The 15,628-nt window shown below is 38.9% G+C and overlaps 1 protein-coding gene across 1 annotated transcript in view; it reads right to left on the bottom strand.

Annotated features, from left to right (window-relative positions):
* Nucleotides 1-367: 367 nt before the first annotated feature.
* The window catches only part of CASTOR1 (cytosolic arginine sensor for mTORC1 subunit 1), a 45,921-nt gene continuing 30,660 nt past the window's right edge, over nucleotides 368-15,628 (bottom strand). Inside the window, exons 5-9 of the mRNA XM_075213172.1 lie at nucleotides 11,093-11,216; nucleotides 8,706-8,819; nucleotides 7,058-7,140; nucleotides 4,579-4,673; nucleotides 368-1,902 (exon numbers count right to left, since the gene is read on the bottom strand). Coding sequence (XP_075069273.1) covers nucleotides 1,807-1,902; nucleotides 4,579-4,673; nucleotides 7,058-7,140; nucleotides 8,706-8,819; nucleotides 11,093-11,216 — 512 coding nt within the window. The 3' untranslated portion in view covers nucleotides 368-1,806. The remainder of the gene's footprint in view (nucleotides 1,903-4,578; nucleotides 4,674-7,057; nucleotides 7,141-8,705; nucleotides 8,820-11,092; nucleotides 11,217-15,628) is intronic.

Here is a 15,628-nt window from a genome sequence, read left to right as displayed (position 1 = left end):
TTCTGTAAATAGCAATGAAAAAAACCAAATGCTCATGAAAACCGGCAAAAGACAAGCAATAAATTTCTGAATGAAGTCTCCATTTTAAAATGATTTTTGGATTTTGTCCTGTATAAGGTCACTGTAAGAAGTATTTGATTTGGTCAAGACAAACTGAAAGATCCTTTTATTCTATCGGAAAGTGATATCAGCTGCATTTACAGTTATTCTTATCAATGGAATAATACTAGACAAACAGGAAAAAGACATAAAATTAGTCACAATACATAGATAGTTTAGCATTTTCTTAACCGATGCAAGTTTACTTCCTTTCCTAAAATAGTATTACATTTCATTTTATGTACTCCCCACCCAACCCCACCCACGACACAAATAAATTAAAATGTGATTCTACTTTGTTTATAGCAAAACTTTAAAGGAAGGTAACCACAAAATTAAGTGGTAATAGTGATTGCAATTCTATAGAAACCACGAGATTGTGGCATTCCTTTCCATACTAAGGCACTTTTTTAAAACATATTTGTTGATGCACATACCATACAGCCTGGGCGGAGAGATTTCCTTATTTAACATTGTGAAAAAAATGTAATCTTCGTGTTATCATCAAGAAATTGATTACAGCTATTTTATGTAAAGTGCATAGCTAGAGCGATCAAACTTTAAATCAGTATATAAAACATATACCTAGTTTTCAATTAATTACGTATAAAAATAGAGAAAAAATAAAGGACAGAGGAAAAACTAAACTTAGTATGGTACTTAAAAGGAAATCACTTTCTTTACAAATTTCGAAATGCTTCCATTGCTAGACAAACTCATAATTTTCTTTTCACATATAACAGATCATCAAGTTAACAACTTCTGCATTATCAATAGTCAGGAACAACAATTTTGACTTGCTTGTTTTAAATATAGTGCATGTTTACTCTGTTGTTCAAGGTGTCTCAAGATGTGTTGCAGGAAAAATGCAAAATTAGTCTCTACACTTCAACATGTCTCTGCAGTCCTTGAAAAATGGGCACATTAGGGAAAAGTACTGGGTAAAGCATCCTCATAAGCAGGGAAAGCATCCTCATAAGCAGGGAAAGCACTGGGTAAAGCATCCTCATAAGCAGGGAAAGCATCCTCATAAGCAGGGAAAGCACTGGGTAAAGCACCTTCAAAAATGCACTTTAATTGTATGTTCAAAATTTCCCATTAAAGAGCAGATTAAACCATTGTGGGATCTCCTATTGAGCAATATTAAAAGTTAATTTTTATATAAAAAAAAAATGAATATTAGGATTTGTAGGATTTCCATCCAAACATTTATTAACCATCTTATGATAAGGATGGACTGTAATAAGTAGAAACTCCTTATGCAAGTTTAAGCAACAAGATTATAAAAAAAAAAAAAACAATACACAAAGAAAAAAAACGATAGGTCAGTGTGTTACTTACATAATAGGATAATGTTGCCTTTCGAGAAACAATAGTTTGTATAAAAATGCACAAATATGCTTTGTATACATATGTAACAAACTCAAGTAAAGCTGCCAAATAGGCAAACACAATAGCAGAGGAATATCTGCTTCTTTTTTTTATTCATTAAGAACCTGCATTCTTTACATTCAAAAAAATATGGTCAGTGTTGAACAGAGTATTGCTTTCAGTGAGGTTTCAACTCAATGGCACTTTAAAAAAATAGAATACAAAATATGTTCTCATCAAGGTTAGTGCTTCTGATTGTAGAGCCAAAGAGCAGTGAAGAGTGCAAGCTGCAGTTCTGACAATCCCCATATACTACTCAGGCATTCAGTCATCGGATCACTTTTGCAGATGGACACAGACTTTACTTTCGCTTGTATTTTCCTGACGCTGACGTAATAACTTAATTACACAGTCAATGTTTTCTTCTGGCACCTATTCAGAGAGAAAAAAAAAAGTCATGAAGCGTAACATTACAAATAAGGAGTCAAGAGATTTTATATTTTTCACTTAAATAATACTGTCGACTCTTGATTGCAGAGATGTCTGTTCATGTATATAAGTGTATAGGAGCAGAAAAGTCCATGGCAAAATTTGTGTAGGCGCTCTGTAGTTCCAACACTGTGTACACACATACAGTCAAGTCCATAAATATTGGGACGTCGACACAATTCTCATATTTTGGGCTCTATACACCACCACAATGGATTTGAAATGAAACTAACAGGATGTGCTTTACCTGCAGACTTTCAGCTTTAATTTGAGGGTATTTACATCCAAATCAGGTGAACAGCGTAGGAAGTACAACGGTTTCTATATGTGCCTCCCACTTTTTAAGGGACCAAAAGTAATGGGACAATCGACTCAAAAGCTATTTCATGGATATGTGTGGGCTATTCCCTCGCTATTTCATCATTGATTAAGCAGGTAAAAGGTCTGGAGTTGATTCTAGGTGTGACATTTGCATTTGGAATCTGTTGCTGTCGACTCTCAATATGAGATCCAAAGAGCTGTCACTATCAGTGAAGCAAGCCATCATTAGGCTGAGAAATCAAAACAAACCCATCAGAGAGATAGCAAAAACATTAGGTGTGGCCAAATCAACTGTTTGGAACATTCTTAAAAAGAAAGAACGCACCGGAGACCTCAGCAACACCAAAAGACCCGAAAGACCACGGAAAACAACTGTGGTGGATGACAGAAGAATTTTTTCCCTGGTGAAGAAAAACCCCTTCACAACAGTTGGCCAAATCAAGAACACTCTCCAGGAGGTAGTTGTATATGTGTCAAAGTCAACTATCAAGAGAAGACTTCACAAGAGTGAATATAGAGGATTTCCCACAAGATGTAAACCATTTGTGAGCCACAAAAACAGGAAGACCAGATTAGAGTTTGGCAAACGACATCTAAAAAACCCATTAGAGTTCTGGAACAACATCCTAAGGACAGATGAGACAAAGATCAACTTGTACCAGAGTGATGGGAAGAGAAGAGTATGGAGTAGGAAAGGAACTGCTCATGATCCAAAACATACCACCTCATCAGTGAAGCATGGTGGTGGTAGTGTCATGGCGTGGGCATGTATGGCTGCCAATGGAACTGGTTCCCTTGTATATACTGATAATGTCACTGCTGACAAAAGCAGCAGGATGAATTCTGAAGTGTTTCGGGCAATATTATCTGCTCATATTCAGTCAAATGCTTCAGAACTCATTGGATGGCGCTTCACAGTGCAGATGGTCAATGACCTGAAGCAAAATATGAGAATTGTGTCGATATCCCAATATTTATGGACTTGACTGTACATATACAGTATTGTGAAGAAGAAAGTAGTTTTGAAATGGCAAAATAAAAGTCTAGACCCTCAACCCCATTCAGACCTTAAGAGAGCTGTGCATGAACTTACACACTCCAATGTTAATGAAGTGAAGCAGTGTTGTAAGGCGTAGTGTGCCCAAACTCCTCATGTCAGACACTGAATCTCATGAAGAATCGATTTGTTATTGCCGCTAAAGGTGGTTATCAAGTTACTGAATCATGGGTGTACTTACTTTTTCACTCACTGCTTTCCCATGTTGGATTATTTTTTGTTATATAAAGCAATTACAAAGTAAAATCTGTTATGGGCTATTTATCCCATTAGATTTATGTTTTTTTACTGTCATCTACTGAAACTACTACAATTTGCTTTATTTTTCCCTTTGCAGATACTGAAAACATATGGCTTCCTTTTCTACTGAAATTGACCACAAAGCTCCCTTTTTAACATGTGACAATCAATTACATAATGATTATTAACATCAGTTATGTTTTGTAGGTGGAATAACTTATGCCACTGTGACCAGCAAATGAAAAGGCAAATATAAATATGTACAAATGGGGTTGGTCTGATGGATGTTTGTGCATGTGCAGTGAGGTCCCTTTGGGGCCATTACTGTGTTCTGACGGCTCTGGGTGTACACACACACACACACACACACACAAACAATCATCAAGATAGCCTGCATACAGTCACTTGAGACCTGATACACAAAGTGATTATGAGAGAATTTCACTGGCAGTGTGGAAAGAAGGGTGCATTTCAAGTGCGTTTTAGTGGATTTTAGGTATTGAGTGCTAAATTGCAGAAAAAAATCCTTCTACCTAAAAGTATGCAAAGCACTTTATAGAAAATGTGTGGAAAGACTTGTTTTGGTTAAATTCATATTTTTTTCTAATGAAACGCCAGAGTGATATGTTCTTGCTATAGACAGATTGATATGACTGTAGCCTAAAAACACTCAGAATAACCTATAAGAAACCAGCTGTAAAATTCCATTCTAAAAGTTATGCATTTAATAGGGTAGTGCTAGGCTGTATATGTAAACTAGCTTAGCACTTGTGTAAATTAGCAAAGTAAGACTGGTGTCACACTCTTCCAGTCATTAAGTTGCAATATTAGGAAGCGCTTGTGAAACGCAGAGATTATGAAATATGGCTTCCCTTTCACAAAGCTGACAAAACAAAAACATTTGTGAAGAGTTGAATCCCTGAAGTGCTGCATACTGCTGAGATTCTACGTGCGCACACACTCCAAAGGATCCAATCAAGCACATGATGATGTCTACTTACCAATGCGTGGTCAAAATTGAAGGTGCTAATATAATAAGCCGATATATCTTCTGCAGCTAGAGGTCCAGCTATTTGTGCCACTATTCCACACTCATCTGCCAAAGTAAAAAATAAATAAATATAAAAAAAATCCATATAAATCATCAAGTGCACAAGGTACAAGAGCACAGCCAAATACTACAGGGTTTCTGTGAAAGCTAATGATGTGCTCAGGAAGAATTTGTAAGGCCAAGGGAAGCTGATAAAAAGAGACTGGAGAAGGTATAACACTTTGGGTAGCGTGTTCATTTTAATGCTGTTTATCCTCCCCAGCCAGGAAAAACCACGGGAATACCACTATCGGGAGCTCTGAGCGCAGTTGAGAGTAGAGGATAGAACAGATCTATCCTAGTGATCCTTAGTGATTAGTTCCCCCAGTAATCTGATAAGTGTGGGGTGCCAGGTGAAGGGAAAGACATGCTGAATGCCTGTCAGTGTGGCAGGTGAAATTAAAATTAATTGCTCAATATTAGTGTCTCTGAAGTTTTCAAAGTTAGATACACAGCTACATTTATGAATTCCAACATTACAGGTTAGGTGATGGCCAACAGTTCAAATGCAAAAAAAAACAAATTTGTCAGTCCCCCCCCCCCATCTGGACACCCGATATATCAGGGTTATCTGAGAAGGAGCCGGTGAGCTTAATAGCCGTGGGATTATTACAAAAGGACAAAAATATTTGCATACAGGTAGGACCCTGTCCCAAATGCACCCCTGAAAGAAATAACCAATCTACCCTGAATGCCTTCTCAGCGTCCGCTGATAATAGTAGGGCGGGAGTGGCCAATCACTGTGGATTAGTGATGGTAAGAGGAGCTTAAGACTGTTGTCAATAATTTTCGCAACATTCAACAGGGATAATTGGTCTGTAGCTGGAGCACTGAGACGGGTCCTTCCCTCTTTTGGAATGACCATGTTATGCGCTTCAAGCGACTGTCAATATCTCGTTAAAGGCCCTAAGTAGTTATCGGCTTCAATCTCAACCCGAAGGATTTAGAATACGCTATACACAAACCATCTGGGCCCGGGCTATTAACTGAAGGGGAGGAGTGCTTCCAATTTAGATAAAGTGAATGGTGACTTTGAAGGCTTCCCTAGCTTCATCTGAAAGTTTGGGGAAGTTGCATTTCCGAAGATAATCTGTTATTTCCTCTTTTTTTGAGTCCAATGTCATTGTATTAAGTTTTATATACAAGTCCGTAACATTGCAAAAATTACATGCAAGAGCCTCCATAAAGACTAAAACAAATTACGTTTGTAATCTTCTCATCTTGAGGGTTGTTATTAATAGTTATATAATAATGATGAGAGTGTAAAACACAAATAAAAAAACAAAACACAGGAGCTGGTTGTCTAGGTAATTGAAGACTGATGCAATTCCCACCTAAAAATTGATTTAGCCCATCTAGATCACAAATTAAGAATATGTGTTTTTACTGGTAGAAACCCAATATTCATAATTAACAATCTCATTCACTAAATGTACACATTCTTGGAAAGAAGGGCCTAGAGAAGCCTCCCAGGTTCTAGCAATTAATATTTTGGTCAAGGCAGCAAGATCACAGGGCAATCCCAAAGTAAATGCCAAAATTTAGCTCCCTTCCGAGAAAACACACTTTACTAGAAACATTCATGAGATCTCCAGGCCCACGAGACTCCTTATTGTGGAAATGCAGGAATGTATGTCTCATAGTAACAATATTAATGGGGAATGGGGAATGATTTCTGTCTCAATGTCATTGTCTTTGTACAAGTTCTTTATAATAAATGCAATGTTAATGGTATATTACACTCCATGTTTTACAGCAGGGTTGTAAACATGTAGATTTCAGCATCACATTCTAATAATAATATAGCGAAATGGCACCAGGAATAAGTTGTACATGTGCTGCGACATTTACAGTTCACAATGTGACTTTTCCTAAATAAAACTTATGCAACTCTTTTTAAAGGGTGACAGGAAGGTGGAGTTGGGGTTATGTTTGACACTTTAAATCTTTTTTTGTTGTTGTTGTGGATGTGTTTTTAGAGATGTAAAGACACATTTGTGGAAGTGATGATTTTGATGTTGAAATTCTGGTGTCCAGTATTTTACATAATATATAAACTAGATAAAAATGTTGCAAAATGCAAGTGGTTTTATTTTTAGAAGTAGTTTATTTTTCAGACTAAAACCAAACCATTATTAGACCATATATAGAGATTACATGCTGGTATTACACGGCTTATAGATGCAGGATGCTTTAGGGGTCAATTCAAGCAACTTCAACAGTCAGTGTACAGTAACACCCTCTTGAGTAATGTACAGGTTTAGTGTTTTCTGATAATACGTGTATGTGGTACCAAACTTTGCATGAACGTCTACTGTTTCCCCTAAATGTACCATTCCATGTGTTTACATTGGTGGGGTCTCAGTAAATGACGAAAAAAGCAAACTCACCAAAGCCAAGGGGCTGCCCACCGATTCTCACCATACGCCATAGTTCCCCAGAGGAACTTGTTAGAAGTAGGTCAGTGGGGAATCTGAGGGAAGTTGCCAAAGTTACTGACGTCAAACTAATTACACACACACACCATGAGCCCAGCTCTGAGATGCAGAACTCTGTAACCTTCTGACCTTTTCTCAGATGAACAGCCAGTATTACACATACATACAAATCTCCTGATCTAGATATATTATAGAAATACTCATTGTAGACCATGGTATTATTTATATACAGTTTAAAAAAAAATAATGTCTAGGAACTAATTTTAACCTCAAAAATTATATCACCTCAAGTAGAAGTAATGAAGGAATCTAATGTGCATGGACATATCTACACAAATCCTCCAAAACACATCTAGGATATAGAAGCACACATTAAATCTATTCCGATCAAAAGAAAAAAGGTAAATATGGCCGCACCAAGTAGTGACAGCTCGGGCTTCCAACAGGTGTGACTCATGCAGTAGTTAAACATACAACATTCCAGCACAGTCAGGGTCATGTATAGAATTGCTGGACTGCCCTGGTTGCCTATAACTAAGGCTAACATGGCTGCAAGAAGAGAGGTGAGTGACTGTGAAAGTTGGGTGATTGTTGGGGGTGTGTATGGCAGGACTCCATGACCAAAGCAGCCCAACTTGCTAATATTTAAATACAAAAGGTATCTAAGGTGATGTCCTCATGGAGCTCAAAGGAAAGCCATCAGCAAAGTGAAACATTGGGTGGAAGAACTTACTCCAGGATCATGATATCAATTCATTTGAAATAAAAGACAAAAACAGGAGTGCAACTGCAGATCAATTGACTGCAACTTTCAACTTGTGGCGCAACTCCACAGAGCAGCATATAATTGGCTGATTGCAGTACATAAAACGTTCATCACACCTGTCAATGCACATTTGCGAGTTCTGTGGTGCAAAGTGCACAGACAATGGACTACAGAGTAATGCTGCCATCCATAGCGTATGTGTAGTCGCCCAATGGTTTGAGGATCATGACACTTATTTATGGGATATTCTTGAATTATATCTATCAACCAGGAGTAACCAGAGTGACTTTTTGTGAAAGAATAGCGCTGTCTGTATCCCTGCTACAAAACGGGCTACCCGCATGCCATGTTCCATAGAGGCTATACTGGCTACATGTGGTAGCCCAACTCCTTATTAACCGACATACATACATACAAATTCACGGAACGTTTGTGTAAGTACCACTTCAATAGAATCTAACATTAATGAGTGCTAATGAAATATGTACATTTTATAGGCAATACTAAAGGGAGAAATCAATTGGCCACGGCAGAGGTTTTAGTAAAATCTCTGCTTATTTTTCTCGCACCCTAGACATGCGAGGGATAATGAGCAGATATATTAGTATGGCATTAGCTGGCAAGGTGCGCAGCCAGACATCAAGGCGATGTCCGACGACATCTCGCGGCTAATTGAATCTGCTACTAAGACTGAAAATATCATTTATGGAGCAAAAACACCTTTGGCCAGTATTGTTTGTGAAGCAAAAGTCACAGAACCATATCCTTCAAATGTTGCAATATAACACTATAAAACGATGCAACAACACAGCTACATTATTTACAAATACATACTTCTTCTGTGTCTCCGTGTCCATGACAATGGATATATATCCATCAATCAAGGAGAAAGCAAAGAAGTTAAACGTTTCACTGTTCTGTGAGTCTTCAGGGGAATCTTCCTGGGACCTGCAAAGGAAATGCAACATTATGGATTAGGCATATTTAGGTGTCCAAGAATTATAGGGGGAAGTATTAAGAAAAATTATAATTTATCAATATATGTACACCGATCACCCTCAACATTAAAACCACTGACAAGTGAAGTGAATTTGACAAGGGCCAAATGGTGATGTCTAGATGACTGGTCACACTTCAAAACAGCAGGTCTTGTGGGGTGTTCATGGTATGCAGGGGTTCGTACCGACCAAAAATGGTCCAAGGAAGGATAACTGGTAAACCGGCATCAGGGTCGCGATTGCCCAAAGTTCGCGTGGGGATTGAAGGCTAGTCCAATCTCACAGAAGAGTTACTGTAGCACAAACTGCTGAAAAAGTTAATGCTTACTATGGTAGAAAGGTGTCAGAACACACAGTGCATCATAGCATGCTGTGTATGGGGCTGCGTAGCCAGAGACCAGTTAGAGTGCCCATGCTGACCCCTGTCCTCCACCGAAAGTGCCTACAATGGGCATGTGAGCGCACAAACTGGACATAATGCGTCATTTACCTGGTGGGGAGGAGATGGCACCAGGATGCACTATAGGAAGAAGGCAATCCGGCGGAGGCAGTGTGTTGCTCTGGGCAATGTTCTGCTGGGAAACCTTGGGTCTTGACATTCACATGGATGTTACTTTGACACGTACCACCTACCTAAACATTGTTGCAGACCAAGTAAACCCATTCATGGCAACGGTATTCCCTGATGGCAGTGGCCTCTTTCAGCAGGATAATGGGCCCTACCACACTGCAAAAATTGTTCAGGAATAGTTTGAGGAACATGACAAGAGTTTAAGGTGTTGACTTGTCCTCCAAATTTCCCAGATCTCAATCCAATCGAGCATCTGTGGGATGAGCCATGGAGGCGCCACCTCACAACTTACAGGACATAAAGGATCTGCTTCTAACGTCTTGGTGCCAGATACCACAGAACACCTTCAAAGGTCTTGTGGAGTCCATGCCTCAGCGAGTCAGAGCTGTTTGGCGGCACAATGTTGTGGCTGATTGATGTATATATCTTTTTATGGCTTGTCGTATATCTTTAAAATGTTCTATTTTATTTTAACAGCAAAATACTATTAGTTGCAGGTTTACCCTCTACATTTACCAGCCCTGGACAATGTTCTGCTGTCTGTCTTTCTAGCTGCTTTTAATAGGGATTCCTATTCTGCGAAAAAGGAGATCAGAGCAGATATCAAAAATGTCTCCTCTATGCAAATATTTGACCACATCTGTAAACTATACCCTAGAACTTTACATAAAAATAAGCAACTAAAAAAAACAAAACTTCTGCGTGCCTGCATGTCATGTCATTTTTTGAAAACCTGTAACTCTCTCAAACACTAGGTTGCCTGTAGACTGCAGCAGGTTTTCCTACAATAAATGTCTAGATCTTACTCCATCCATTTGGACAGGATTTCCAGTCACTGAAGCAGAGAAATACCCCTATAATATTATGCTCCTACCACCATGCTTCATCCCTAGGTGTATTGTTTTTGGCATTATGTAAAGTGTTATGTTTGGGCTAAACATAGCGCTTGAGCATTGAGCCAAAAAAGTAAAACCTCGCCCTCATTACACGTTAGAATCTCCCTGCACTGTATGTGTCTCTCACGTTCTCTCTGCCAAACTCTAGGATAGAAGTTACGCAATTTTTCTTGAACAATTTTTTTTCTTGAGAACCTGCCATAAAGCGCAGATTTGTGAAGTGCCCAGGCTACTGTTGTCCAATGTACAGCTTCTGACATGTCCGTCATGGAACCGCTCTCCTTATTCTCCGACACCACCCCCTTGTGTTTGGAGGGTTGTAGATCGTCTTTACACAGTAACTATTATATGGAGAACTCTGTAAGGGTTGTGTGTTATTTCATATTTTGAAGGACCTGTGGCCGATAAGGAAAAGTGTGAAAAGCGTGTGGGTAATTAACAAGACTGTCCTGGAATGGTGCACGGAGATAGCGGGCAATGACCTATTTAATACGCGCCAATCTCCTTGTACAGTTTGTATCCAAGAGAAAGCTTTACAGTTGTGTTTTGTGTTGACCAGTCGAAAGAATTCTAAATAAATCAAGTTTGATTCCATGATGGAAGGAAATAAAAGCCACTCTACATTGGGGGATATCACAAGATGCCTTCTCATACTGAAACAGCTTCTGCTTTAGAATTAGCAGCATCCATTGGAAAGTTAGCAGGAATAAGGCTGGAGAAAGCCAGAGCAGTTATCACATTTTATTATACACTCACGCATGGGAGTAGAAGAGGACATCTAAGAGGATAGTTGAAATGGATGGCAGGGTGTCTCGATCCAGGGTCAGAATACAGAACCTGTTCTCGGGGCTCTGCACAGGATGCACTGTGAGTTTAAACACTATGAAAAACATCAACAACAAATCAGTTATAGTTGTTCAGAGTTTGTCCTTTTAACACAACACAGTCATGTCCTGGCACACACACTACAGATAACTAGTCGGACTGCATTTTGATGAAGACCATACTTACACTGACTTTTACAGAAAACTAGCCAATGGTCTTCAAAAGAAAAAGTTTAGAATTCTTTGAGAAACTAATAAGAAAAATTAATCACCAACAGCTGTAATTTATCTAGGTTAGACAAACTGCTGCAAAGACTGAAATGCTCTGGTCTGTATCTCCATCTTGTGGCAAACAGACTGCGGTACAACGGCACAGTAGGGGTAAAGTGTACTGTAAGATTGAGCATTGTTTTAAATTGTTTTAATCTGCTACCAAGGCCAGATCTTTTCAACATGTGAAGGAAAAATGGAAATGGAACCTCTAGAACCGTAGACACAGCCGATAACATTCTGCAATCAGCTATATAGTAAAAGGGGAATTTCATTATTTATTTTTATCATTCAAAGTTTTTAGCTGAAATTTCATATGCATAATCAAGCAATCACACAAAACATTACATAATCACGTTGCAAGTCTCCACAGACAAAGGTTGTGGCCTGAACAATATATGGGCTATATCCCCCCTTCTGTGATATACAGTATACACTAGTGCACAAAATTTCTGAATCATTAAGAAACTTCTTGGTTTTTGAAGGAGTTGATACTTTTTTCTTTTTTTTTTTAATCAATACTTAAAATACCTTAAATTATACTCAATACATTGACAATGTCATAACTTATTATTTTCCCTATAACTGTTCTATTCATAAAACTTTACATTGATCACATAATCCGTCATTTGCAGCAATTACAGCTTGGCAGACATTTGCATTCTAGCTATCAGTTTTTGAAGATCATCATGACAAATTTGTACAGACTACTTCTGTTGCTCTTCCCACAGGTGTGACTGACTTGTGGGGCATTTTTCCCTGATCTTACGGTCAAGCTCAAATGACATAGGATTGAGATCTGGCCATTGTGCCGGCCAGTCCATCAAAGACTGTTTTCCAGCTCCGTTTATTCACCAAATATTTTGCACATCGCTTGGAAGTATTACCATACCAGGGGATGGCATGACAATGTAACTATGTAAATCTCCCACATTAGCAGCACCGCCCCATACTATTACATTTCCTCTGCCATGCATGACAGAAGGCTTCAAGCAGTCCTCCAGCATCGTTTCATTAGCTGTATGCCTCACATATGGTCTCCTCTTCCAGCCAAACACCTCAAACTTAGACTCCTCTGTCCATAATACTCTTTTCCAGCGTCAATCACCATCCAATGTCTTTTTCCCATTTTGACCTTTTTCCTACTTTCCAACTACAGCTTTTTCATTGCAACTCTGCCTATAAGGCACACATCCTAGAGTCATCTTTTTCCTGTTGCAGATGACAATCTTATTTGTCATGTACTAATTAGGCAGCCAACTCAGGAAATGTAAGGAATCTGTTTATCAAATTGCAGATTCTGATGCATTTGGGCCGTCTGCTTCTATTTCTATCCTGGTTAGATCCAGTTTGCCATTTTTTCGCAAGACAGTAGTGTTCACCTTTGCATGAAATCTTCAGTTTCTTGGCAAAACAACCTTAGGCTGATGAGCTTCCTTAGAAAGCCATTTTGTTCTAGCCTGTTTTCAACTCAGAATTGAACTTCAGAAATGCACACTAGAGTAATGTCTGCTGAAAATGGGGCTTTGCAGTCACATGTGACTAATAATTGATAAATCACTCATCTCAAGCAGCAATAGTCATTTGCAACATTAATAATGTCTTAACTATATTTTCAAATCCATTTAAAAAGGTGCCTTAATAGATAATAAAAAAGGATCAATTATTATAAAAACTAAGACATTTCTTAGCGATTAAAAACTTTTGCACGCTAATATATGTATGGTGATTATGTACTGCCTAGACTTGGTTATATCGATATTGGAAAACAGAGGAGTTCTGTAACGATATAAGCACAAGACGGTAGACCAAATGCTTTTACACGAACCCACGAATCAGAGGAATGTGCCAATATCCTTAATAGGTTACAATAGAGGGTGCATTATTTCTGATAATGTACAAGTATTCCCAATAAACAGTGGAGTGATAAGAAAATAGCACAGAAAATGCAAATAATATTTACAGGAGATTATTGCTATATTAACATCACTTGTGTATTATAAGGATATTAGAAGTCAGTGAGAAGTGAACATATAAAAGCATGAATGTGCAGAAGACTTCTGATATTCTTATTAGAGATGCTTATTTTCCGAAAATCGAGCCCACCCGAACATCGGAGATCCGAGCCGGCTCGGTACTTTCGTAAACGCTCAAAACTGAAAACGAGGCAAAACGTTATTGTTTTTGGATTCTATAAATATCGCCCCCCACAGTGATTCGGTGCCATTTCACAGAGAGAGACATAAGGGATAGCAGGGTTCTTGGTAGTCTCCAGTACAGTTGGGCAACGTCATTAATGAAAGAAAAAGAGGAGGGGTGGCAGTGTTCTTACAAGTTTCCAGTCACTTTGCTCTGTGCCTTTAATTTGGATTCACATAAGTCCACAGAAGACCAGGAGCACAAAACAGCTGCTACTAATTATACTAATCTCTCTACATCATCTGCTAAAGCAGGCCTGTCCAACCTGCGGCCCTCCAGATGTTTGTGAAACTACAAGTCCCAGCATGCCCTTCCAGCTATCAACTGGTTGTCTACCAGCAAAGCATGCTGGGGCTTGTAGTTTCACAACACCTGGAGGGCGAAGTCAGGGAAACAAAAATCGCAAAAAAAAAAAAAAAAAAAAAGCTTTTACCTTTTTCAAGAAAAAGAAACACCTCGCTAATAAAGGTGAAAGTTTACTATTGAAAAACATAAGATTGCCAACATCCCAAAATAACAACAAGCATCAGCTAGCTCCCTGCTCTCAGCTAGATCTCAGCACCTGCAATCTACACTGTCATCATCCTGACCCTCAACAGTGTGTACATCATCCTCACACAATACTCATTCATCCCCGCTGGAATCCACCATTACAGAAGTACCTGTACTTTGATGCAATTGCTGACAATGGCCTTCCTCGTGGGATTTATAGTTCATTTTACAACAGAGCTGTCACGATTTATGGGCAATTCTTTTAGAGCAGACAAAATGTCAAAATGTTGTGCCGACTCATCTGCATCACCACTGGGTGTCTTGGGAAAGCTAAGTTTTTCCTAGAAGCAGTTGCCAAAGAAACTGAGGGAGAAGACGTCATCATGTCATGTACCACTTGAGCTTTCAGCTTGCTGACCAGGAGCTCATTGCATCTCTTGTGATCTGGGTCAGTTGGAAAGAAAGAGAAGACATAGCTCTTATACCTAGGATCATGCACAGTTGCCAAAATCTGGTGATCCGATTTCAAGATATCGATAACTCTCGGATCCTGGCAAAACGAATAAAGTACTTCATCTACAAGTCCTACATAGTTAGCGGAATTGCTTTTTTCATCTCCTCCAATTTCGCTAGCTGCTTTACCTAAAGTCTAATTAGAGGAATCACTTGACTCAAACTAAGAGTGTCGAAACTCACTTTACATGTGACTACTTAAAGTGATATCAGCACCTTGCACAAAAAACGGAAAGTATTCTCCACTACACTGGACTAAAATACATTTCCCTTTAAATTCTATTCTTCTTGCAACTGCTGCAATCTCCAACATGCTGTTGCAGAATGCAGAAAATAACCCAAATTATTTCGGGACACAGACAGCATCACCTGCATGTCACTGTAATTTTTTTTAAAGTTCTGTACCACTAAAATAATTGTGTGAGCAAAACAGGGAATGTGATGGAATTCTCCCCATTGTAATACTCTCACAATGTTGGTGGCGTTATCAGAAATAACATATCCTCAGGAGAGTCCAAACGGGATAAACCATGTTGCAAATACATCCCTTAGTTTTTAGTTTTTCAAACAGCGGTATTCCGCTTAGCCGGTGATACACAAATATAGGATACCACTTTGCATTCGCAACAGGATAAGGGGGGTATTTGTGTAGCCGATGACAACGCTAACGAGGATGTTGTTGTTTGTGCGAGTCCTGCAATAGTGAACGCAGTTCTTGCCAGTGATAAGGAGGCCATTGTCATGCCTGGGCATAATACCAAAAAATCTCTTATGTGTGGAATTATTTTTACCCAATCCTGACAACAGTTGTCTAGAGATTTGTAGCGTTTGTAAAGGCACACCGACAACATCTTCCTCATCAATATCCTCATTAGTGATCGGAGTTAGTCCTGTATCAAAGTTGCTAAGGCTAAATAACTTCTCCCCTATAAAGGATTCCTCTAAAGAATTCTTGAGCTGCTACTATGGGTGGATCTTCGACCCAGAAGTAGAC

This window comes from Mixophyes fleayi, chromosome 1 (assembly GCF_038048845.1).
Source record: "Mixophyes fleayi isolate aMixFle1 chromosome 1, aMixFle1.hap1, whole genome shotgun sequence".
Taxonomy (NCBI): domain Eukaryota; kingdom Metazoa; phylum Chordata; class Amphibia; order Anura; family Limnodynastidae; genus Mixophyes; species Mixophyes fleayi.
The sequence above is the reverse complement of the archived record's forward strand: the minus strand, read 5'-3'. Positions and strand labels throughout refer to the sequence as shown.